At 45.7% G+C, this 27,368-nt stretch overlaps 1 protein-coding gene across 2 annotated transcripts in view; it reads right to left on the bottom strand.

The window, feature by feature from the left end:
- DNAI1 (dynein axonemal intermediate chain 1) overlaps positions 1 to 27,368 on the bottom strand; it is a 385,067-nt gene that overhangs the window by 211,713 nt on the left and 145,986 nt on the right. For both annotated transcript variants that reach the window (XM_088461607.1, XM_088461608.1), the window contains 2 exons: positions 20,877 to 20,966; positions 13,304 to 13,391 (listed from right to left, as the gene is read on the bottom strand). In XM_088461607.1, coding sequence (XP_088317733.1) covers positions 13,304 to 13,391; positions 20,877 to 20,966 — 178 coding nt within the window. The remainder of the gene's footprint in view (positions 1 to 13,303; positions 13,392 to 20,876; positions 20,967 to 27,368) is intronic.

Genomic DNA, 27,368 nt, shown 5'->3' with positions numbered 1-27,368 from the left:
ACCAGCCATGTACCTCTAGTCAGTGTTACCCACCTGCATGTACCTATATAGTGTAACCAGCCATGTACCTCTAGTCAGTGTTACCCGCCTGCATGTACCTATATATAGTGTAACCAGCTATGTACCTCTAGTCAGTGTTACCCACCTGCATGTACCTATAGATATAGTGTAACCAGCTATATACCTCTAGTCAGTGTTACCCGCCTGCATGTACCTATATATAGTGTAACCAGCTATGTACCTCTAGTCAGTGTTACCCACCTGCATGTACCTATATATAGTGTAACCAGCTATATACCTCTAGTCAGTGTTACCCGCCTGCATGTACCTATATATAGTGTAACCAGCTATGTACCTCTAGTCAGTGTTACCCACCTGCATGTACCTATATAGTGTAACCAGCTATGTACCTAGTCAGTATTACCCACCTGCATGTACCTATAGATATAGTGTAACCAGCTATGTACCTCTAGTCAGTGTTACCCACCTGCATGTACCTATAGATATAGAGTAACCAGCTATGTACCTCTAGTCAGTGTTACTCACCTGCATGTACCTATATAGTGTAACCAGCTATGTACCTCTAGTCAGTGTTACCCGCCTGCATGTACCTATAGATATAGTGTAACCAGCTATGTACCTCTAGTCAGTGTTACCCGCCTGCATGTACCTATAGATATAGTGTAACCAGCTATGTACCTCTAGTCAGTGTTACCCACCTGCATGTACCTATAGATATAGATTAACCAGCTATGTACCTCTAGTCAGTGTTACTCACCTGCATGTACCTATAGATATAGTGTAACCAGCTATGTACCTCTAGTCAGTGTTACCCACCTGCATGTACCTATAGATATAGTGTAACCAGCTATGTACCTCTAGTCAGTGTTACCCGCCTGCATGTACCTATAGATATAGTGTAACCAGCTATGTACCTCTAGTCAGTGTTACCCACCTGCATGTACCTATATAGTGTAACCAGCTATGAACCTCTAGTCAGTGTTACCCACCTGCATGTACCTATAGATATAGTGTAACCAGCCATGTACCTCTAGTCAGTGTTACCCACCTGCATGTACCTATAGATATAGTGTAACCAGCTATGTACCTCTAGTCAGTGTTACCCACCTGCATGTACCTATATAGTGTAACCAGCTATGTACCTATAGTCAGTGTTACCCACCTGCATGTACCTATATAGTGTAACCAGCTATGCACCTTAAGTCAGTGTAACCCACCTGCATGTACCTATATAGTGTAACCAGCTATGTACCTCTAGTCAGTGTTACCCGCCTGCATGTACCTATAGATATAGAGTAACCAGCTATGTACCTCTAGTCAGTGTTACCCACCTGCATGTACCTATAGATATAGTGTAACCAGCTATGTACCTCTAGTCAGTGTTACCCGCCTGCATGTACCTATATAGTGTAACCAGCTATGTACCTCTAGTCAGTGTTACCCACCTGCATGTACCTATAGATATAGTGTAACCAGCTATATACCTCTAGTCAGTGTTACCCACCTGCATGTACCTATAGATATAGTGTAACCAGCTATGTACCTATAGTCAGTGTTACCCACCTGCATGTACCTATAGATATAGAGTAACCAGCCATGTACCTCTAGTCAGTGTTACCCACCTGCATGTACCTATATAGTGTAACCAGCTATGTACCTCTAGTCAGTGTTACCCGCCAGCATGTACCTATAGATATAGTGTAACCAGCTATATACCTCTAGTCAGTGTTACCCACCTGCATGTACCTATAGATATAGTGTAACCAGCTATGTACCTCTAGTCAGTGTTACCCACCTGCATGTACCTATAGATATAGTGTAACCAGCTATGTACCTATAGTCAGTGTTACCCACCTGCATGTACCTATAGATATAGAGTAACCAGCTATGTACCTATAGTCAGTGTTACCCGCCTGCATGTACCTATATAGTGTAACCAGCTATGTACCTCTAGTCAGTGTTACCCGCCTGCATGTACCTATAGATATAGAGTAACCAGCTATGTTACCTCTAGTCAGTGTTACCCACCTGCATGTACCTATAGATATAGTGTAACCAGCTATATACCTCTAGTCAGTGTTACCCACCTGCATGTACCTATAGATATAGTGTAACCAGCTATGTACCTCTAGTCAGTGTTACCCACCTGCATGTACCTATAGATATAGTGTAACCAGCTATGTACCTATAGTCAGTGTTACCCACCTGCAAGTACCTATAGATATAGTGTAACCAGCTATGTACCTATAGTCAGTGTTACCCGCCTGCATGTACCTATAGATATAGTGTAACCAGCTATGTACCTCTAGTCAGTGTTATCCACCTGCATGTACCTATATAGTGTAACCAGCTATGCACCTCTAGTCAGTGTTATCCACCTGCATGTACCTATATAGTGTAACCAGCCATGTACCTCTAGTCAGTGTTACCCACCTGCATGTACCTATAGATATAGTGTAACCAGCTATGTACCTATAGTCAGTGTTACCCACCTGCATGTACCTATATAGTGTAACCAGCCATGTACCTCTAGTCAGTGTTACCCACCTGCATGTACCTATATAGTGTAACCAGCTATGTACCTCTAGTCAGTGTTACCCACCTGCATGTACCTATAGATATAGTGTAACCAGCCATGTACCTCTAGTCAGTGTTACCCACCTGCATGTACCTATATAGTGTAACCAGCTATGTACCTATAGTCAGTGTTACCCACCTGCATGTACCTATAGATATAGTGTAACCAGCTATGTACCTCTAGTCAGTGTTACCCGCCTGCATGTACCTATAGATATAGTGTAACCAGCTATGTACCTCTAGTCAGTGTTACCCACCTGCATGTACCTATAGATATAGTGTAACCAGCCATGTACCTCTAGTCAGTGTTACCCACCTGCATGTACCTATATAGTGTAACCAGCTATGAACCTCTAGTCAGTGTTACCCACCTGCATGTACCTATAGATATAGTGTAACCAGCTATGTACCTCTAGTCAGTCTTACTCACCTGCATGTACCTATATAGTGTAACTAGCTATGTACCTCTAGTCAGTGTTACCCACCTGCATGTACCTATAGATATAGTGTAACCAGCTATGTACCTCTAGTCAGTGTTACCCACCTGCATGTACCTATAGATATAGTGTAACCAGCCATGTACCTCTAGTCAGTGTTACCCACCTGCATGTACCTATAGATATAGTGAAACCAGCTATGTACCTCTAGTCAGTGTTACCCGCCTGCATGTACCTATATAGTGTAACCAGCTATGTACCTCTAGTCAGTGTTACCCACCTGCATGTACCTATAGATATAGTGTAACCAGCTATGTACCTCTAGTCAGTGTTACCCACCTGCATGTACCTATAGATAGTGTAAACAGCTATGTACCTCTAGTCAGTGTTACTCACCTGCATGTACCTATAGATATAGAGTAACCAGCTATGTACCTCTAGTCAGTGTTACCCACCTGCATGTACCTATAGATAGTGTAACCAGCTATGTACCTCTAGTCAGTGTTACCCACCTGCATGTACCTATATAGTGTAACCAGCTATGTACCTCTAGTCAGTGTTACCCGCCTGCATGTACCTATATAGTGTAACCAGCTATGTACCTCTAGTCAGTGTTACCCACCTGCATGTACCTATATAGTGTAACCAGCTATGTACCTCTAGTCAGTGTTACCCACCTGCATGTACCTATAGATATAGTGTAACCAGCTATGTACCTATAGTCAGTGTTACCCGCCTGCATGTACCTATAGATATAGTGTAACCAGCCATGTACCTCTAGTCAGTGTTACCCACCTGCATGTACCTATAGATATAGTGTAACCAGCCATGTACCTCTAGTCAGTGTTACCCACCTGCATGTACCTATAGATATAGTGTAACCAGCTATGTACCTATAGTCAGTGTTACTCAACTGCATGTACCTATATAGTGTAACCAGCTATGTACCTATAGTCAGTGTTACCCGCCTGCATGTACCTATAGATATAGTGTAACCAGCTAAGTACCTCTAGTCTGTGTTACCCACCTGCATGTACCTATATATATATAGTGTAACCAGCTATGTACCTCTAGTCAGTGTTACCCACCTGCATGTACCTATAGATATAGTGTAACCAGCTATGTACCTCTAGTCAGTGTTACTCACCTGCATGTACCTATATAGTGTAACCAGCTATGTACCTCTAGTCTGTGTTACCCACCTGCATGTACCTATATAGTGTAACCAGCTATGTACCTATAGTCAGTGTTACCCGCCTGCATGTACCTATAGATATAGTGTAACCAGCTATGTACCTCTAGTCAGTGTTACCCACCTGCATGTACCTATAGATATAGTGTAACCAGCTAAGTACCTCTAGTCAGTGTTACCCACCTGCATGTACCTATAGATATAGAGTAACCAGCTATGTACCTCTAGTCAGTGTTACTCACCTGCATGTACCTATATAGTGTAACCAGCTATGTACCTCTAGTCAGTGTTACCCGCCTGCATGTACCTATAGATATAGTGTAACCAGCTATGTACCTATAGTCAGTGTTACCCGCCTGCATGTACCTATATAGTGTAACCAGCTATGTACCTATAGTCAGTCTTACCCGCCTGCATGTACCTATAGATATAGTGTAACCAGCTATGTACCTCTAGTCAGTGTTACCCGCCTGCATGTACCTATATAGTGTAACCAGCTATGTACCTCAAGTCAGTCTTACCCACCTGCATGTACCTATATAGTGTAACCAGCTATGTACCTCTAGTCAGTCTTACCCACCTGCATGTACCTATATAGTGTAACCAGCTATGTACCTCTAGTCAGTGTTACCCACCTGCATGTACCTATAGATATAGTGTAACCAGCTAAGTACCTATAGTCAGTGTTACCCACCTGCATGTACCTATAGATATAGTGTAACCAGCTATGTACCTATAGTCAGTGTTACCCACCTGCATGTACCTATAGATATAGTGTAACCAGCCATGTACCTCTAGTCAGTGTTACCCGCCTGCATGTACCTATATAGTGTAACCAGCCATGTACCTCTAGTCAGTGTTACCCACCTGCATATACCTATAGATATAGTGTAACCAGCTATGTACCTCTAGTCAGTGTTACCCACCTGCATGTACCTATAGATATAGTGTAACCAGCTATGTACCTCTAGTCAGTGTTACCCACCTGCATGTACCTATAGATATAGAGTAACCAGCTATGTACCTCTAGTCAGTGTTACCCACCTGCATGTACCTATAGATATAGTGTAACCAGCTATGTACCTCTAGTCAGTGTTACCCGCCTCCATGTACCTATAGATATAGTGTAACCAGCTATGTACCTCTAGTCAGTGTTACCCGCCTGCATGTACCTATAGATATAGTGTAACCAGCTATGTACCTCTAGTCAGTGTTACCCGCCTGCATGTACCTATAGATATAGTGTAACCAGCTATGTAGCTATAGTCAGTGTTACCCACCTGCATGTACCTATAGATATAGTGTAACCAGCTATGTACCTCTAGTCATTGTTACCCGCCTGCATGTACCTATAGATATAGAGTAACCAGCTATGTACCTCTAGTCATTGTTACCCGCCTGCATGTACCTATAGATATAGAGTAACCAGCTATGTACCTCTAGTCAGTGTTACCCACCTGCATGTACCTATAGATATAGTGTAACCAGCTATGTACCTCTAGTCAGTGTTACCCACCTGCATGTACCTATAGATATAGAGTAACCAGCTATGTACCTCTAGTCATTGTTACCCACCTGCATGTACCTATAGATATAGTGTAACCAGCTATGGACCTCTAGTCAGTGTTACCCACCTGCATGTACCTATAGATATAGTGTAACAAGCTATGTACCTCTAGTCAGTGTTACCCGCCTGCATGTACCTATAGATATAGTGTAACCAGCTATGTACCTATAGTCAGTGTTACCCACCTGCATGTACCTATAGATATAGTGTAACCAGCTATGTACCTCTAGTCAGTGTTACCCGCCTGCATGTACCTATAGATATAGTGTAACCAGCTATGTACCTATAGTCAGTGTTACCCGCCTGCATGTACCTATAGATATAGTGTAACCAGCTATGTACCTATAGTCAGTGTTACCCGCCTGCATGTACCTATAGATATAGTGTAACCAGCTATGTACCTCTAGTCAGTGTTACCCACCTGCATGTACCTATAGATAGTGTAACCAGCTATGTACCTCTAGTCAGTGTTACCCACCTGCATGTACCTATATAGTGAAACCAGCTATGTACCTCTAGTCAGTGTTACCTACCTGCATGTACCTATAGATATAGTGTAACCAGCTATGTACCTCTAGTCAGTGTTACCCACCTGCATGTACCTATAGATATAGTGTAACCAGCTATGTACCTCTAGTCAGTGTTACCCGCCTGCATGTACCTATAGATATAGTGTAACCAGCTATGTACCTCTAGTCAGTGTTACCCGCCTGCATGTACCTATATAGTGTAACCAGCTATGTACCTCTAGTCAGTGTTACCCGCCTGCATGTACTTATATAGTGTAACCAGCTATGTACCTCTAGTCAGTGTTACCCACCTGCATGTACCTATATAGTGTAACCAGCTATGTACCTCTAGTCAGTGTTACCCACCTGCATGTACCTATATAGTGTAACCAGCTATGTACCTCTAGTCAGTGTTACTCACCTGCATGTACCTATATAGTGTAACCAGCCATGTACCTCTAGTCAGTGTTACCCACCTGCATGTACCTATATAGTGTAACCAGCTATGTACCTCTAGTCAGTGTTACCCACCTGCATGTACCTATATAGTGTAACCAGCTATGTACCTCTAGTCAGTGTTACTCACCTGCATGTACCTATAGATATAGTGTAACCAGCTATGTACCTCTAGTCAGTGTTACCCACCTGCATGTACCTATAGATATAGTGTAACCAGCTATGTACCTCTAGTCAGTGTTACCCGCCTGCATGTACCTATATAGTGTAACCAGCTATGTACCTCTAGTCAGTGTTACTCACCTGCATGTACCTATATAGTGTAACCAGCTATGTACCTCTAGTCAGTGTTACCCACCTGCATGTACCTATAGATATAGTGTAACCAGCTATGTACCTCTAGTCAGTGTTACCCGCCTGCATGTACCTATAGATATAGTGTAACCAGCTATGTACCTATAGTCAGTGTTACCCACCTGCATGTACCTATATAGTGTAACCAGCTATGTACCTCTAGTCAGTGTTACCCACCTGCATGTACCTATATAGTGTAACCAGCTATGTACCTCTAGTCAGTGTTACCCACCTGCATGTACCTATATAGTGTAACCAGCTATGTCCCTATAGTCAGTGTTACCCGCCTGCATGTACCTATAGATATAGTGTAAGCAGCTATGTACCTCTAGTCAGTGTTACCCACCTGCATGTACCTATAGATATAGTGTAACCAGCTATGTACCTATAGTCAGTGTTACCCACCTGCATGTACCTATATAGTGTAACCAGCTAAGTACCTCTAGTCAGTGTTACCCACCTGCATGTACCTATATAGTGTAACCAGCCATGTACCTCTAGTCAGTGTTACCCACCTGCATGTACCTATATAGTGTAACCAGCTATGTACCTCTAGTCAGTGTTACCGCCTGCATGTACCTATAGATATAGTGTAACCAGCTATGTACCTCTAGTCAGTGTTACCCACCTGCATGTACCTATATAGTGTAACCAGCTAAGTACCTCTAGTCAGTGTTACCCCCCTGCATGTACCTATATAGTGTAACCAGCTATGTACCTATAGTCAGTGTTACTCACCTGCATGTACCTATATAGTGTAACCAGCTATGTACCTCTAGTCAGTGTTACCTACCTGCATGTACCTATAGATATAGTGTAACCAGCTATGTACCTCTAGTCAGTGTTACCCACCTGCATGTACCTATATAGTGTAACCAGCCATGTACCTCTAGTCAGTGTTACCCGCCTGCATGTACCTATATAGTGTAACCAGCTATGTACCTCTAGTCAGTGTTACCCACCTGCATGTACCTATAGATATAGTGTAACCAGCTATGTACCTCTAGTCAGTGTTACCCGCCTGCATGTACCTATAGATATAGTGTAACCAGCTATGTACCTCTAGTCAGTGTTACCCACCTGCATGTACCTATAGATATAGTGTAACCAGCTATGTACCTCTAGTCAGTGTTACCCACCTGCATGTACCTATAGATATAGTGTAACCAGCTATGTATCTCTAGTCAGTGTTACCCGCCTGCATGTACCTATATAGTGTAACCAGCTATGTACCTCTAGTCAGTGTTACCCACCTGCATGTACCTATATAGTGTAACCAGCTATGTACCTCTAGTCAGTGTTACCCACCTGCATGTACCTATAGATATAGTGTAACCAGCCATGTACCTCTAGTCAGTGTTACCCACCTGCATGTACCTATAGATATAGTGTAACCAGCTATGTACCTCTAGTCAGTGTTACCCACCTGCATGTACCTATATAGAGTAACCAGCTATGTACCTCTAGTCAGTGTTACTCACCTGCATGTACCTATATAGTGTAACCAGCTATGTACCTCTAGTCAGTGTTACCCGCCTGCATGTACCTATAGATATAGTGTAACCAGCTATGTACCTCTAGTCAGTGTTACCCAACTGCATGTACCTATAGATATAGTGTAACCAGCTATGTACCTATAGTCAGTGTTACCCGCCTGCATGTACCTATAGATATAGAGTAACCAGCTATGTACCTCTAGTCATTGTTACCCACCTGCATGTACCTATAGATATAGTGTAACCAGCTATGTACCTCTAGTCAGTGTTACCCACCTGCATGTACCTATAGATATAGTGTAACCAGCTATGTACCTCTAGTCAGTGTTACCCGCCTGCATGTACCTATAGATATAGTGTAACCAGCTATGTACCTATAGTCAGTGTTACCCACCTGCATGTAACTATAGATATAGTGTAACCAGCTATGTACCTATAGTCAGTGTTACCCGCCTGCATGTACCTATAGATATAGTGTAACCAGCTATGTACCTATAGTCAGTGTTACCCGCCTGCATGTACCTATAGATATAGTGTAACCAGCTATGTACCTCTAGTCAGTGTTACCCACCTGCATGTACCTATAGATAGTGTAACCAGCTATGTACCTCTAGTCAGTGTTACCCACCTGCATGTACCTATATAGTGAAACCAGCTATGTACCTCTAGTCAGTGTTACCTACCTGCATGTACCTATAGATATAGTGTAACCAGCTATGTACCTCTAGTCAGTGTTACCCACCTGCATGTACCTATAGATATAGTGTAACCAGCTATGTACCTCTAGTCAGTGTTACCCGCCTGCATGTACCTATAGATATAGTGTAACCAGCTATGTACCTCTAGTCAGTGTTACCCGCCTGCATGTACCTATATAGTGTAACCAGCTATGTACCTCTAGTCAGTGTTACCCGCCTGCATGTACTTATATAGTGTAACCAGCTATGTACCTCTAGTCAGTGTTACCCACCTGCATGTACCTATATAGTGTAACCAGCTATGTACCTCTAGTCAGTGTTACTCACCTGCATGTACCTATATAGTGTAACCAGCCATGTACCTCTAGTCAGTGTTACCCACCTGCATGTACCTATATAGTGTAACCAGCTATGTACCTCTATTCAGTGTTACCCACCTGCATGTACCTATATAGTGTAACCAGCTATGTACCTCTAGTCAGTGTTACTCACCTGCATGTACCTATAGATATAGTGTAACCAGCTATGTACCTCTAGTCAGTGTTACCCACCTGCATGTACCTATAGATATAGTGTAACCAGCTATGTACCTCTAGTCAGTGTTACCCGCCTGCATGTACCTATATAGTGTAACCAGCTATGTACCTCTAGTCAGTGTTACTCACCTGCATGTACCTATATAGTGTAACCAGCTATGTACCTCTAGTCAGTGTTACCCACCTGCATGTACCTATATAGTGTAACCAGCTATGTACCTCTAGTCAGTGTTACCCACCTGCATGTACCTATATAGTGTAACCAGCTATGTACCTCTAGTCAGTGTTACCCACCTGCATGTACCTATATAGTGTAACCAGCTATGTACCTCTAGTCAGTGTTACCCACCTGCATGTACCTATATAGTGTAACCAGCTATGTCCCTATAGTCAGTGTTACCCGCCTGCATGTACCTATAGATATAGTGTAAGCAGCTATGTACCTCTAGTCAGTGTTACCCACCTGCATGTACCTATAGATATAGTGTAACCAGCTATGTACCTATAGTCAGTGTTACCCACCTGCATGTACCTATATAGTGTAACCAGCTAAGTACCTCTAGTCAGTGTTACCCACCTGCATGTACCTATATAGTGTAACCAGCCATGTACCTCTAGTCAGTGTTACCGCCTGCATGTACCTATAGATATAGTGTAACCAGCTATGTACCTCTAGTCAGTGTTACCCGCCTGCATGTACCTATATAGTGTAACCAGCTATGTACCTCTAGTCAGTGTTACCCACCTGCATGTACCTATATAGTGTAACCAGCTATGTACCTATAGTCAGTGTTACTCACCTGCATGTACCTATATAGTGTAACCAGCTATGTACCTCTAGTCAGTGTTACCTACCTGCATGTACCTATAGATATAGTGTAACCAGCTATGTACCTCTAGTCAGTGTTACCCACCTGCATGTACCTATATAGTGTAACCAGCCATGTACCTCTAGTCAGTGTTACCCGCCTGCATGTACCTATATAGTGTAACCAGCTATGTACCTCTAGTCAGTGTTACCCACCTGCATGTACCTATAGATATAGTGTAACCAGCTATGTACCTCTAGTCAGTGTTACCCGCCTGCATGTACCTATAGATAGTGTAACCAGCTATGTACCTCAAGTCAGTGTTACCCACCTGCATGTACCTATAGATATAGTGTAACCAGCTATGTACCTCTAGTCAGTGTTACCCACCTGCATGTACCTATAGATATAGTGTAACCAGCTATGTACCTCTAGTCAGTGTTACCCACCTGCATGTACCTATAGATATAGTGTAACCAGCTATGTACCTCTAGTCAGTGTTACCCGCCTGCATGTACCTATATAGTGTAACCAGCTATGTACCTCTAGTCAGTGTTACCCACCTGCATGTACCTATATAGTGTAACCAGCTATGTACCTCTAGTCAGTGTTACCCACCTGCATGTACCTATAGATATAGTGTAACCAGCCATGTACCTCTAGTCAGTGTTACCCACCTGCATGTACCTATAGATATAGTGTAACCAGCTATGTACCTCTAGTCAGTGTTACCCACCTGCATGTACCTATATAGTGTAACCAGCTATGTACCTATAGTCAGTGTTACCCACCTGCATGTACCTATATAGTGTAACCAGCTATGTACCTCTAGTCAGTGTTACCCACCTGCATGTACCTATAGATATAGTGTAAGCAGCTATGTACCTCTAGTCAGTGTTACCCACCTGCATGTACCTATATAGTGTAACCAGCTATGTACCTCTAGTCAGTGTTACCCGCCTGCATGTACCTATAGATATAGTGTAACCAGCTATGTACCTCTAGTCAGTGTTACCCACCTGCATGTACCTATAGATATAGTGTAACCAGCTATGTACCTCTAGTCAGTGTTACCCACCTGCATGTACCTATAGATATAGAGTAACCAGCTATGTACCTCTAGTTAGTGTTACCCGCCTGCATGTACCTATAGATATAGTGTAACCAGCTATGTAGCTATAGTCAGTGTTACCCACCTGCATGTACCTATAGATATAGTGTAACCAGCTATGTACCTCTAGTCAGTGTTACCCGCCTGCATGTACCTATATAGTGTAACCAGCCATGTACCTCTAGTCAGTGTTACCCGCCTGCATGTACCTATAGATATAGTGTAACCAGCTATGTACCTCTAGTTAGTGTTACCCGCCTGCATGTACCTATAGATATAGTGTAACCAGCTATGTACCTCTAGTCAGTGTTACCCACCTGCATGTACCTATAGATATAGAGTAACCAGCTATGTACCTCTAGTCAGTGTTACCCACCTGCATGTACCTATAGATATAGTGTAACCAGCCATGTACCTCTAGTCAGTGTTACCCACCTGCATGTACCTATAGATATAGTGTAACCAGCTATGTACCTCTAGTTAGTGTTACCCGCCTGCATGTACCTATAGATATAGTGTAACCAGCTATGTAGCTATAGTCAGTGTTACCCACCTGCATGTACCTATAGATATAGTGTAACCAGCCATGTACCTCTAGTCAGTGTTACCCACCTGCATGTACCTATAGATATAGTGTAACCAGCTATATACCTCTAGTCAGTGTTACCCGCCTGCATGTACCTATAGATATAGAGTAACCAGCTATGTACCTATAGTCAGTGTTACCCGCCTGCATGTACCTATAGATATAGTGTAACCAGCCATGTACCTCTAGTCAGTGTTACCCACCTGCATGTACCTATAGATATAGTGTAACCAGCCATGTACCTCTAGTCAGTGTTACCCACCTGCATGTACCTATAGATATAGTGTAACCAGCTATGTACCTCTAGTTAGTGTTACCCGCCTGCATGTACCTATAGATATAGTGTAACCAGCTATGTAGCTATAGTCAGTGTTACCCACCTGCATGTACCTATAGATATAGTGTAACCAGCCATGTACCTCTAGTCAGTGTTACCCACCTGCATGTACCTATAGATATAGTGTAACCAGCTATATACCTCTAGTCAGTGTTACCCGCCTGCATGTACCTATAGATATAGAGTAACCAGCTATGTACCTATAGTCAGTGTTACCCGCCTGCATGTACCTATAGATATAGTGTAACCAGCCATGTACCTCTAGTCAGTGTTACCCACCTGCATGTACCTATAGATATAGAGTAACCAGCTATGTACCTCTAGTCAGTGTTACCCGCCTGCATGTACCTATATAGTGTAACCAGCTATGTACAGATGTGTTAGTATCACTAGTATTATACGGACAGTAACCAGCCCCGCCCACAGGCAGTCACCAGCCCCGCCCACAGGCAGTCACCAGCCCCGCCCACAGGCAGCCACCAGCCCCGCCCACAGGCAGCCACCAGCCCCGCCCACAGGCAGTGTGATCATTACTAGTATTATACAGACAGTAAGCTAGTATACTAATGAACGTTGTGAGCCCACAGTAATGATAAAGGAACCGGGGACCCTCGTACCATTTGTCTTCAGCAGAAGCCCCTCTGCTCCATCTCCTGCAGATGTTTCAGCTGTCAGCTTGATGACGTCGGTGTGGACCAGCTCATTCTGCAGTAAGAAGACATTGCGTTATTTCCCCCTCGTAGCATTCGCAGATATCTCTAAGTCAATAAGATGTCTCAGGTCGGCCTGACAGAGCTAATAAAAGACTGTCTGAAATCCAATGCGGATGAACCTGACCTGAGCTTCGGGCTATTACTCGGTTGAGTTTAACAGAGCACAAAAACATCATTTATTGTTTAACCAAACATGTTCTAAATAGATAAAGCGCCAATAAAAAGCGGATGTGTGTAGGGGCTGGAAATCTGCATTACACACCCTGCCCTGCGGAGGTCACCGCAGAGCTATGTACTGTATTCCCTACTGATTGTTACATCCAGACTGATCCATTATAAAAAGACAATGATGTCTAAAATGTAACTAGAACCGGTGTATACTGTACATGTAGGAATCCAATATAAAAATACTACATATTTTTATTGTTGCAAATACCCTCAGGGCCTGATTCAGAGCCGGACGCTCTGACCAGAGCGCTCTCTCTGAATCAATGCCCTCCTACCTGAAAATGGAGCGGCCTCCTGGCCGCTCGCGTAGCTGTGGGTGACCACCCACAGCATATGCGAGCGGCCAAAAAGATGGTCACGATGGTCAAGACCATCGCCACCATCGGGCTTGCGACGAGACCCTGCGGTAGGGTCTCGGTGACCGCAAGCCCTGGAGTGATTTTGGCTCTATCAGAGCCAAAATCACTCCCACTGACATCACTAGTGATGTCAGTGGGGCCGGACCCAGACGGTAGGCGTTCCCATGGGAACGCCTCCGTCTGGCAGCTACGCCCCCGGCACACCCACCAAAGGGGGCGTGCTGTCAGTCACCATCGACAGCACGCCCCCTTTGGTGCGAGACCCGGAGCAACAGCTTGGCTGTCGCTGTCCGGGTCTCGCGCATGCGCACGACGGAGCTCTCTCCATCGTGCGCATGCGCATTGGGGTAACATCGACCCGCTAGCGAACGTCCTGCGCTCGTGAGCGGGTCTGAATGACCCCCTCAGTTCTTCCAAGCTCCTGAAACTTTAATGTAATAGGATCAGTGTTTTGAAAATGTGGGAGTACATTTCTAGAACTGATCATATGTAATTGGGTGCGAGAACATGCAAACTCGTTTGTTCCTCGCATTCCCGCAACGACAAAGCTCACTTTTTGTCATTGTGAAGATACAAATCATCCAATGTAAATGAGTCCAAGTTATTAACCTGCGCAATATTACTGACCTGAAACTCGCAAAAAAATTGACCTGCTTCAGGCTGGCGAGTACTGTATAAACTGAGCCGGCCCAGTTACACAGAGGCATGCACAGATCAGTGAGTGACCTTAGTAACCTAGCGGTGCCCACCAGTCAATGGGGAGGGAATCAGTATGAAATACCGCCGGCCGCATGGTTCGATTCCCGTCAGCGAGCAACCCAATAGCAGAAAAGACCCCGGCAGCGGCAGCCTGACAGCGCTGGAAATCCCGATCGTCCTAAGGTAAGTAATCACTAACCAAACCTAACCCCCCTAACCCTCCTTAGGGGTGCCTAACCCTAATCCCCCCTGCAAGTGCCTAACCATAACTTCCCCGCTGCCGAAACCTGTCCCCCCCGGGGGTGCCTAACCCTAACCCTCCCTCCCCCTAGCCTAACCCTAACCCTCCCGGCGGGGTGCCTAACCCTAACCTCCCCCTGTAAGTGCCTAACACTGACCTCCCCCTGTAAGTGCCTAACCCTAACTCCCACCCTTCCCCGCCCCCTAAACCTAAGTCCCCCAGGGGGTGCCTAACCCTAACGGCGGGGTGTCTAACCCTAAGTCCCCACCGGGTGCACTAAATCTACCCCCCCCCCCCCTGCGGCTGTCCAGCATCGGGAAAATGACAGGCGTCTATCCCGGTGTGGGTTAATTACTGTCATTAACCCACGCAGGGATAGAGCAGTCGGGAAGCCGGCTGTCGGGATCATGTCAGCCGGTTTCCCGATTGCATTGCATGGTGAGAGACGCAGCTGAACGTCATTCGGTAACTGCCGTCCTAAGAGGACCAGAACCAAGTGGTAGGTATGTTTTTGGTTTTTTACAGGTAACAATATGATTGCTACGGGACAAGGGGACACGACCTACACTCGGGACAAGGGGACACGACCTACACTCGGGACAAGGGGACACGACCTACACTCGGGCAAAGGGGACACGACCTACACTCGGGACAAGGGGACACGACCTACACCCGGGACAAGGGGACACGACCTACACCCGGGACAAGGGGACACGACCTACACCCGGGACAAGGGGACACGACCTACACCCGGGACAAGGGGACACGACCTACACCCGGGACAAGGGGACACGACCTACACCCGGGACAAGGGGACACGACCTACACCCGGGACAAGGGGACACGACCTACACCCGGGACAAGGGGACACGACCTACACCCGGGACAAGGGGACACGACCTACACCCGGGACAAGGGGACACGACCTACACCCGGGACAAGGGGACACGACCTACACCCGGGACAAGGGGACACGACCTACACCCGGGACAAGGGGACACGACCTACACCCGGGACAAGGGGACACGACCTACACCCGGGACAAGGGGACACGACCTACACCCGGGACAAGGGGACACGACCTACACTCGGGACAAGGGGACACGACCTACACTCGGGACAAGGGGACACGACCTACACTCGGGACAAGGGGACACGACCTACACTCGGGACAAGGGGACACGATCTACACTCGGGACAAGGGGACACGATCTACACTCGGGACAAGGGGACACGATCTACACTCGGGACAAGGGGACACAATCTACACTCGGGACACGATCTACACTCAGGACAAGGGGACACGATCTACACTCGGGACAAGGGGACACGATCTACACTCGGGACAAGGGGACACGATCTACACTCGGGACAAGGGGACACGATCTACACTCGGGACAAGGGGACACGATCTACACTCGGGACAAGGGGACACGATCTACACTCGGGACAAGGGGACACGATCTACACTCGGGACAAGGGGACACGATCTACACTCGGGACAAGGGGACACTGATGTATACACAGGACTGTGAGGTATTACAGATGTGAGACAGCAGTAGTGGGTGTCTCTATGCTGGCTGTGCTGTGGCTGATGTTACAGATGTATACACAGGACTGTGAGGTATTACAGATGTGAGATAGCAGTAGTGGGTGTCTCTATGCTGGCTGTGCTGTGGCTGATGTTACAGATGTATACACAGGACTGTGAGGTATTACAGATGTGAGATAGCAGTAGTGGTGTCTCTATGCTGGCTGTGCTGTGGCTGATGTTACAGATGTATACACAGGACTGTGAGGTATTACAGATGTGAGATAGCAGTAGTGGGCGTCTCTATGCTGGCTGAGCTGTGGCTGATGTTACAGATGTATACACAGGACTGTGAGGTATTATGGATGTGAGATAGCAGTAGTGGGTGTATCTATGCTGGCTGTGCTGTGACTGATGTAACAGATGTATACACAGGACTGTGAGGTATTACAGATGTGAGATAGCAGTAGTGGATGTCTCTATGCTGGCTGAGCTGTGGCTGATGTTACAGATGTATACACAGGACTGTGAGGTATTACAGATGTGAGATAGCAGTAGTGGGTGTCTATGCTGGCTGAGCTGTGGCTGATATTACAGATGTATACACAGGACTGTGAGGTATTACAGATGTGAGATAGCAGTAGTGGGTGTCTATGCTGGCTGTGCTGTGGCTGATGTTACAGATGTATATACAGGACTGTGAGGTATTACAGATGTGAGATAGCAGTAGTGGGCGTCTCTCTGCTGGCTGAGCTGTGGCTGATGTTACAGATGTATACACAGGACTGTGAGGTATTATGGATGTGAGATAGCAGTAGTGGGTGTCTATGCTGGCTGTGCTGTGGCTGATGTTACAGATGTATACACAGGACTGTGAGGTATTACAGATGTGAGATAGCAGTAGTGGGTGTCTATGCTGGCTGAGCTGTGGCTGATATTACAGATGTATACACAGGACTGTGAGGTTTTACAGATGTGAGATAGCAGTAGTGGGTGTCTATGCTGGCTGAGCTGTGACTGATGTTACAGATGTATACACAGGACTGTGAGGTATTACAGATGTGAGATAGCAGTAGTGGGTGTCTATGCTGGCTGAGCTGTGGCTGATGTTACAGATGTATACACAGGACTGTGAGGTATTATGGATGTGAGATAGCAGTAGTGGGTGTCTCTATGCTGGCTGTGCTGTTGCTGATGTTACAGATGCATACACAGGACTGTGAGATATTACAGATGTGAGATAGCAGTAGTGGGTGTCTATGCTGGCTGTGCTGTGGCTGATGTTACAGATGTATACACAGGACTGTGAGGTATTACAGATGTGAGATAACAGTAGTGGGTGTCTCTATGCTGGCTGAGCTGTGGCTGATATTACAGATGTATACACAGGACTGTGAGGTTTTACAGATGTGAGATAGCAGTAGTGGGTGTCTATGCTGGCTGAGCTGTGGCTGATGTTACAGATGTATACACAGGACTGTGAGGTATTATGGATGTGAGATAGCAGTAGTGGGTGTCTCTATGCTGGCTGTGCTGTTGCTGATGTTACAGATGTATACACAGGACTGTGAGGTATTACAGATGTGAGATAGCAGTAGTGGGCGTCTCTATGCTGGCTGAGCTGTGGCTGATGTTACAGATGCATACACAGGACTGTGAGATATTACAGATGTGAGATAGCAGTAGTGGGCGTCTCTATGCTGGCTGAGCTGTGGCTGATGTTACAGATGTATACACAGGACTGTGAGGTATTACAGATGTGAGATAGCAGTAGTGGGGGTCTCTATGCTGGCTGTGCTGTGGCTGATGTTACTGATGTATACACAGGACTGTGAGGTATTACAGATGTGAGATAGCAGTAGTGGGTGTCTCTATGCTGGCTGAGCTGTGGCTGATGTTACAGATGTATACACAGGACTGTGAGGTATTACAGATGTGAGATAGCAGTAGTGGGTGTCTCTATGCTGGCTGAGCTGTGGCTGATGTTACAGATGTATACACAGGACTGTGAGGTATTACAGATGTGAGATAGCAGTAGTAGTGTCTCTATGCTGGCTGAGCTGTGGCTGATGTTACAGATGTATACACAGGACTGTGAGGTATTATAGATGTGAGATAGCAGTAGTGGGTGTCTCTATGCTGGCTGTGCTGTGGCTGATGTTACAGATGTATACACAGGACTGTGAGGTATTACAGATATGAGATATCAGTAGTGGGTGTCTCTATGCTGGCTGAGCTGTGGCTGATGTTACAGATGTATACACAGGATTGTGAGGTATTACAGATGTGAGATAGCAGTAGTGGGTGTCTCTATGCTGGGTGTGCTGTGGCTGATGTTACAGATGTATACACAGGACTGTGAGGTATTACAGATGTGAGATAGCAGTAGTGGGCGTCTCTATGCTGGCTGAGCTGTGACTGATGTTACTGATGTATACACAGGACTGTGAGGTATTACAGATGTGAGAAAGCAGCAGTGGGTGTCTCTATACCGGCTGAATTATGGCGGCATTAGCATACATTCGCAGCTGCGTTCCATGCAAACTGCGTATGCAATAGCGATCCTTACTGAAACAAGTCCATGGTGAGTAAGTGTGAGTGTAATAAAGTTGTACTTTCACGGTGTGTGTATCCTGTGTTTATTTAATATTCATTTTGCAGGTGAACCAGAGTTACCAGCGGACCCTTAATGCCACGCATGCTGGGGATTGTGGTTCTCCCAGTACCAGCATGTGGGGGAGGCTTGCTGGGACCTCTAGTTCTACTGTAAAGGACAATATTATTTAATCTATTTTTTTACACAACCCACTGACCAGGGGAAAGGCCTTGGAAAGGGGGGGGTCCACATCTTCCCAGGGATCCCCAGCCTGGCCTGACTAGCATGAGGTGATAATGCTTTGGTCAGCGGGACCCCATGAAGTGGGTCCCATGGCTGTGGCATTACACCCCTGCTAGAAAGATTCTGGTGCTGGTTGTGGATAATACGGGGGACCTCTACTAATTTTGTCCCCTGTATTTTCACAACAAGGAGTGGCTCACTGAGCCAGGTGCTGGTTGATGAAAATACGGGGGAAAGCTACATCTTTTTTCCCCCTGTATTTTCACAACCAGGACTGGCTCAGATAAGCCTGGTGCTGGTTGTTACGTTAGTTGCAGATAGAATAAATGGCTTACAGCGTGGGTGCAGGCAGGAGGTAAGTGTATGTGATCTGTGCACCTGATGTAAACACGACATATGCCGATGTTGCTCGGCGCGTATCTTTGGGCGGATATAACTCTGCATTAGCCGTCAGACTGTAGCTGCACAAGTAACCTTGTACCCCCTATTCTCTAATTGGCTCTAACAGGCCTCATGTGATTACAATTATGGCTAATTTGGGGTACAGCTACACACTGTGGGGCAGCGGTGAGCGTATGCAAGTGTAGCGCATCTGACGTAGCGTAACTGGGCTGTATTGGGGCGTCTCACTCGATCAGAGTGCATGGTGACGCAGCTGAGGGCCGCGCAGAGTTAGATATGAGGGTAATTACCCCGGTTTCTGTGCTTGTGCAGATGATCTCATACAGATAGGGGCAGGGCGCACCACAGGATGCGCACAACACAGAGCAATTTCCTCTCTGTATCAGGCACTGACCACAGACTGGCACATGGGAATAAGTCACTGGGCCGAGTCGGGCATGCAGTGGCGGACGCCAGGCTTACTACATTAGACCTATGGATCTTTGCATTGGCATATGCCATTGCCAGGATCTGTGCGGCTTCAAACAGGAAGCAGCTCTGCCCTCTGCTTTTCCCTCCACAGACGCAGCCGCTACCATTCCTATCGACACTGGCACCAGCCCTATGCTGTCTGATACAGACGTCTCTTGTCTATACACATGACTTGGAATAGCGCTGACCTCTCGCTACACTCCCACAATACACCTGTCTTGCTCCCACAGAACAATTTGTGCAATTGCACTGATCCTGCCCATTCCACAGCTACAAACGCCAATTTCATGGAAAGACAGACACATCCCACTCAGAATCAGATACACAAAAATGCGTAAATGTGAAACTGCACATGCGCTGTATTCTAACATACGTCAGGTGTATGTAGTGTCACTGCTGGTGTACGGAGGAACTGCACGAGACGGAGTCGCAGGAGAGATAACAATGATCAATGCTTTCACCATGGTTTGCGATGAGCTGATCAAAAGTCTGATCCTCTGCTTTATACACGGCCATAAAGTACGATATGGAGGCACTGCTGAGATTTCTATGGCAGTATAAACACTTACTAAAATAATGTTGTAGAATATCGCTATAAAGTGTATAAACCGCAATTGGCAAATAAACCAAAAAGACAGTAAGAACTACAAAGGTGTAAATTGTGGTGTCAATACGCAGAGTATAAGACCTGTATAGCAGTAATTTACCTTTATGATTGTCCAGGACACCACACGACCATCTGAGGAGACGGAGAAGAAATTCAGGTTCTTGTCCAGATCGTCTTTCTGCCATTTCACCTGGATAACAAACAACAACGTCACTTTCATGGTAAAGAGAAAGCACAGAGGACTCCCAGTACTGCCTGGCCAGGAAATGGTGTTCCTGACACTAATATCTGCATTCATACTATATCTACCCAACCAGCAGCAACTTGTATCCCACATATAGATCCATCCCTGTGAGGTGCTAACACAGACTCTCAGGGATCTGCTATGGGAAGGAGATAATACCACAGCTACTCAGGGACCTGATATGGGAAGGAGATAATCCCACAGCTACTCAGGGACCTGATATGGGAAGGAGATAATCCCACAGCTACTCAGGAATCTGATATGGGAAGGAGATAATCCCACAGCCACTCAGGAATCTGATATGGGAAAGAAATAATCCCACAGCCACTCAGGGATCTGATATGGGAAAGAAATAATCCCACAGCCACTCAGGGATCTGATATGGGAAAGAAATAATCCCACAGCCACTCAGGGACCTGATATGGGAAGGAGATAATCCCACAGCCACTCAGGGACCTGATATGGGAAGGAGATAATCCCACAGTCACTCAGGGACCTGATATGGGAAGGAGATAATCCCACAGATACTCAGGAATCTGATATGGGAAGGAGATAATCCCACAGCCACTCAGGGACCTGATATGGGAACAAGATAATCCCACAGCCACTCAGAGATTTGATATGGGAAGGAGATAATCCCACAGATACTCAGGAATCTGATATGGGAAGGAGATAATCCCACAGCCATTCAGGGAATTTGATATGGGAAGGAGATAATCCCACAGCCACTCAGGGACCTGATATGGGGAGGAGGTAACACCACAGCCTCCCAGGTTATTTACATGGGAAGGAGGTAATACCACAGTGTCCCAGGGATCTGATACGGAAAGGAGGTAATACAGGAAGGAAGTAGTACCACAGCCTCTCAGGGATCTGATACGGGAAGGAGGTAATAACACAGCCACTCAGGGACCTGATATAGGAAGGAGATAATCCCACAGCCACTCAGGGATCTGATATGGGAAAGAAATAATCCCACAGCCACTCAGGGACCTGATATGGGAAGGAGATAATCCCACAGCCACTCAGGGACCTGATATGGGAACGAGATAATCCCACAGCCACTCAGAGATCTGATATGGAAGGAGATAATCCCACAGATACTCAGGAATCTGATATAGTAAGGAGATAAACCCACAGCCACTCAGGGACCTGATATGGGAACAAGATAATCCCACAGCCTCTCAGGGATCTGATATGGGAAAGAAATAATCCCACAAGCACTCAGGGACCTGATATGGGAAGGAGATAATCTCACAGCCACTCAGGGACCTGATATGGGAAGGAGATAATCCCACAGATACTCAGGAATCTGATATGGGAAGGAGATAATCCCACAGCCACTCAGGGAATTTGATACGGGAAGGAGATAATCCCACAGCCACTCAGGGACCTGATATGGGGAGGAGGTAACACCACAGCCTCCCAGGTATCTGATACGAGAAGCAAGTAATACCACATCCTCCAGGGATCTGATATGGGAAGGAGATAATATCACAGCTCCTCAGGCATCTGATATGGAAAGGAGGTAATACCAGCGCCTCCCAGGGTACTTACATGGGAAGGAGGTAATACCACAGTGTCCCAGGGATCTGATACGGGAAGGAGGTAATACAGGAAGGAAGTAGTACCACAGCCTCTCAGGGATTTGATACGGGAAGGAGGTAATACAGGAAGGAAGTAGTACCACAGCCTTTAGGGAACTGATACGAGGAGGAGGTAATAGCAGCGTGTCCCAGTAATCTGATATAGGAAGGAGGTAATACCAGCACCTCCCAGGGATCTGATATGGGAAGGAGGTAATACCAGCACCTTCCAGGGGATCTGATATGGGAAGGAGGTAATACCACAGCCTCTTAGGGCCCTGGCTGACAGGCAAAAAAGGTCCAAGTTGAAACAGATGTGATCACCTGGGAACAAGTATGGGGTTCCCTAAAAAATGCTGAGGCTATCTCTTCTCTCACCTGATTACCTGGATTTGATTCTATATTTTCTTCTCCTGTGGAATCAATTTCTGAAGAGTTATAGGAGTTATGTGAGTTATGAACTTGTTCCCTATTAGTTGTTTTACACTTAAAAATATGTCCTAGGGCGAAATCATGTAAATCATGCCAATATATGATGAAGAAAAAAGTCAGAGACACAACTGCAGAACAAACTGTATTATTTACTGCATAGTATGTGATTGTGGGGCCAGATATGTCAGGATGACCACTAGGATGTTAAAGCAGCGCATTCTAGAACACGCAGGAATAGTAAGAAATACAGAAGCAGATTCGGCAAGCATGAAACAACATACGGCCTTGGCGAGACATTTCCACCACAAACATCAGGGCAATCTTCGAATGATGAAAGCCTTCGGCCTTGATGAAGTACGCCTTGGAATTAGAGGTGGTGATGTTACGAAGGAGGTTCTCAAAGGAGAAAGCTTTTGGACATTTAGACTTGGATCCCTAGCACCCGGGGGGCTTAATCAATATATCAACTACAGTATCTTCATTGAAATAATTTTCTGATCCCCGATCTCTCTTGTATTAGGCAGGTGCCCAGATATTTCCATTTTCACCCTTCATCTTTCTCCCCATTTTCCCTTCCCCCCGCATTTGGCACCACTGTATAATTTCTTGTATTATTACACACCTTTCTTCCTACACCATCTTGTCTGGGCATCACAAATCATACATCCTATAATCATCTATAAAATATAGATTATATCTAGATCTATCCTATGAAGTAATACAATGATCGGTAATTAGACCATATAATAGGTGTACCCAGGTGGATTTGTAATGATTTTGATTCATAGAGACCAAATCCTTCCACGTATTATACAAATGTAATTGTACTCACCATCCCCTACTGTACTATGCACTGCCTGTGATCCATCACACACATACATGGATATATTCCATGTCCATATATTTTTGTTTCCCTTGTTAATTTCCCAATATGCCTCAGGTTTTTGAGCATATGTTGCTAAGTATATCGATGTAAATATTCCCTTATTTTGCGTAATAGACTTGTTGAGTCCTCTACAATTTTTGGGGGATGAGATTATATCCCATGTTCTTCATTATAAGAATAAACGTATCTAATTACAATTGTTTTCTTTTACTAGACTTACTAAATACTCGACATACTTGTCATACTGACATACATATTGGTGATATTACATGCTAACTTTCTCCTATAACTATGACTACTACTCCCACCCTCCTTAATTATGAATATAATCTCTAGGATGCATATAGTCAGTTGCTTACAGTGGCGGAACTATCGGCGGTGCAGCCGGTGGCTTGCACCGGGGCCCCGCTGTGGTGCAGGGGCCCATAGCTCCCGCTGCATCCGCCGCTAGTGTCCCCCGGGCCCCACAAGTGTAGTGCAGACCGCAGTGAGAGCGGTCTGCACTACATAGTAACAAATACACAGCCGCCAGCGGCGATGTGTTTGTTATAGCAGCCAATGAGAATCACACAGACTCTCATTGGCTGCTGCATCCACGGAGGGAGCCGGCTGGAGCTCACTCATGAGTTCCGCCTTCCGGCTCCTCCCGCAGTGGGTGATGGGAAGAGCTGTCGCAGCAGGAGCGGGGATGTGTGTGTGTAAGGGGCACGGGCACTGACACTGGCACAGCATAGGGGGGGCGCTAATGCGGGCACTGTATAAGGGGGACTACTACTGGGGACACTGTTTAGGGGGGATTACTACTGGACGTAATGCATAAGGGAGACTACTACTGGGGGTAATGCATAGGGGAGACTACTACTGGGGGCAATCCATAGAGGGGATTACTACTGGGGGCAATCCATAGGGGGGATTACTATTGGGGGCAATCCATAGAAAGGGGATTACTACTGAGGGCTATCCATAGGTGGGATTAACTACTGGGGGCAATGCATAGGGGAGACTACTACTGGGGGCAATGCATAGGGGAGACTACTACTGGGGGCAATCCATAGGGGGGATTACTACTGGGGGCAATGCATAGGTGGGACTACTACTGGGGGTAATGCATAGGGGGGACTACTACTGGGGGTAATGCATAGGGGGGATTACTACTGGGGGTAATGCATAGGGGGATTACTACTGGGGATAATGCATAGGGGGGATCACTACTGGGGGCACTGCATAGCATATTCTTACTGGGGGCCCAAAGCATATTCTTGCACCTGGTCCCACCGCTCTTTAGTTCCACCACTGATTGCTTATAGTCAACTGCTTGATTATGAATATAATCTCTAGGATACATATAGTCAATTGCTTATCAAGCATCCCAGACAGACTCTCTATGTAAGAACAGAGAGGATATATTACATCCATAAAAAAACAAAAAAACAATACATGCCCGATAACATGATCTAACACACGCTATTGGTAGTTCTTAATTGGATGTCTGTCATGACTATCACATTAGTGCTAGTCCCCCTCCCACTAACTAATATAGCTCAGTCAGAGGCACGTCACTGGCCAGGATGTGACCAAGCCTAGGAGGCGAAACGATCGTCATCTGCCGCTACACTGATATGAAACCTCACCGTTACCTCTGGGATTCAAACTACCGAACGCTACATATGCTGAGAGGACGGTGATATTAACAATATTAGTTAATCCTATCTTTTAGTTTCTGATCACGTACCCTTATGTACAGTGCATTCAGAAAGTAGTCACAGTGCTTCACTTTTTCCACATTTTATGTTACAGCCTTATTCCAAAATGGAATAAATAAATTTTTGCCCTCAAAATTCTACACACAAAACCCCATAATGACAACATGTGAAAAATCACATGTACATAAGTATTCACAACCTTTGCTGAATGCTTTGTTGATGCACCTTTGGCAGCAATTACAGCCTCAAGTATTTTTGAATATGATGCCACAAGCTTGGCACACCTATTTTTGGGCAGTTTCGCCCATTCCTCTTTGCAGCACCTCTCTAGCTCCATCAGGTTGGATGGGAAGCATCGGTGCAGAGCCATTTTCAGATCTCTACAGAGATGTTCAATTGGATTCAAGTCTGGGCTCTGGCTGGGCCACTCAAGGACATTCACAGAGTTGTCCTGAAGCCACTCCTTTCATATCTTAGCTGTGTGCTTAGGGTCGTTGTCCTGCTGAAAGATGAACCGTCGCCCCAGTCTGAGGTCAAGAGCGCTCTGGAGCAGGTTTTCATCCAGGATGTCTCTGTTCATTGCTGCATTCATCTTTCCCTCTATCCTGACTAGTCTCCCAGTTCCTGCCGCTGAAAAACATCCCCACAGCAAGATGCTGCCACCACCATACTTCACTGTAGGGGTGGTATTGGCCTGGTGATGAGCGGTGCCTGGTTTCCTCCAAACATAACGCCTGGCATTCACGCCAAAGAGTTAAATCTTTATCTCTCATGGTCTGAGAGTCCTTCAGGTGCATTTTGGTAAACTCTAAGCGGGCTGCCATGTGCTTTTTACTAAGGAGTGACTTCTGTCTGGCCACTCTACCATACAGGCCTGATTGGATTGCTGCAGAGATGGTTGTCCTTCTGGAAGGTTCTCCTCTCTACACAGAAGAATGCTGTAGCTCTGACAGAGTGACCATCGGGTTCTTGGTCACCTCCCTGACTAGGGCCCTTCTTCCCCGATCGCTCAGTTTAGATGGCCGACCAGCTCTAGGAAGAGTCCTGGTAATTCCGAAATTCTTCCATTTATGGATGATGGAGGCCACTGTGCTCATTGGGACCTTCAAAGCAGCAGATATTTTTCTGTACCCTTCCCCAGATTTGTGCCTCCAGACAATCCTGTCTCGGAGGTCTACAGACAATTCCTTGGGCTTCATGCTTGGTTTGTGCTCTGACATGCACTGTCAAGTGTGGGACCTTATATAGACAGGTGTATGCCTTTTAAAATCATGCCCAATCAACTGAATTTACCACAGGTGGACTCCAATTAAGCTGTAGGAACATCTCAAGGATGATCAGTAGAAACAGGATGCACCAGAGCTCAATTTTGAGCTTCATGGCAAAGGCTGTGAATACTTATGTACATGTGATTTCTTAGTTTATTTTTTTTTTATTAGATTTGCAAAAATCTCAAAAAAACTTTTCACACGTTGTCATTATGGGGTATTGTGTGTAGAATTTTGAGGACAAATATGAATTTATTCCATTTTGGAATAAGGCTGTAACATAACAAAATGTGGAAAAAGTGAAGCGCTGTGAATACTTTCAGGATGCACTGTATATATGTTGGGTTTTTTTTAGATGCCACCGCAGCCTCTGGACTGTTAACTGTGTTATGGTATATGTGTTGAGAGGGCGGTGATAAGAATAAGGACACATTTACCTATGTTTAGTACCTTATTATCTACATCTCCGTGTT

The sequence above is a fragment of the Taudactylus pleione genome, unplaced genomic scaffold (genome assembly GCF_031769625.1).
Source record: "Taudactylus pleione unplaced genomic scaffold, aTauple2 ptg001078l, whole genome shotgun sequence".
Taxonomy (NCBI): Eukaryota; Metazoa; Chordata; class Amphibia; order Anura; family Myobatrachidae; genus Taudactylus; species Taudactylus pleione.
Note: the sequence above shows the minus strand (reverse complement) of the source record. Positions and strands in the feature narration are given on the sequence as shown.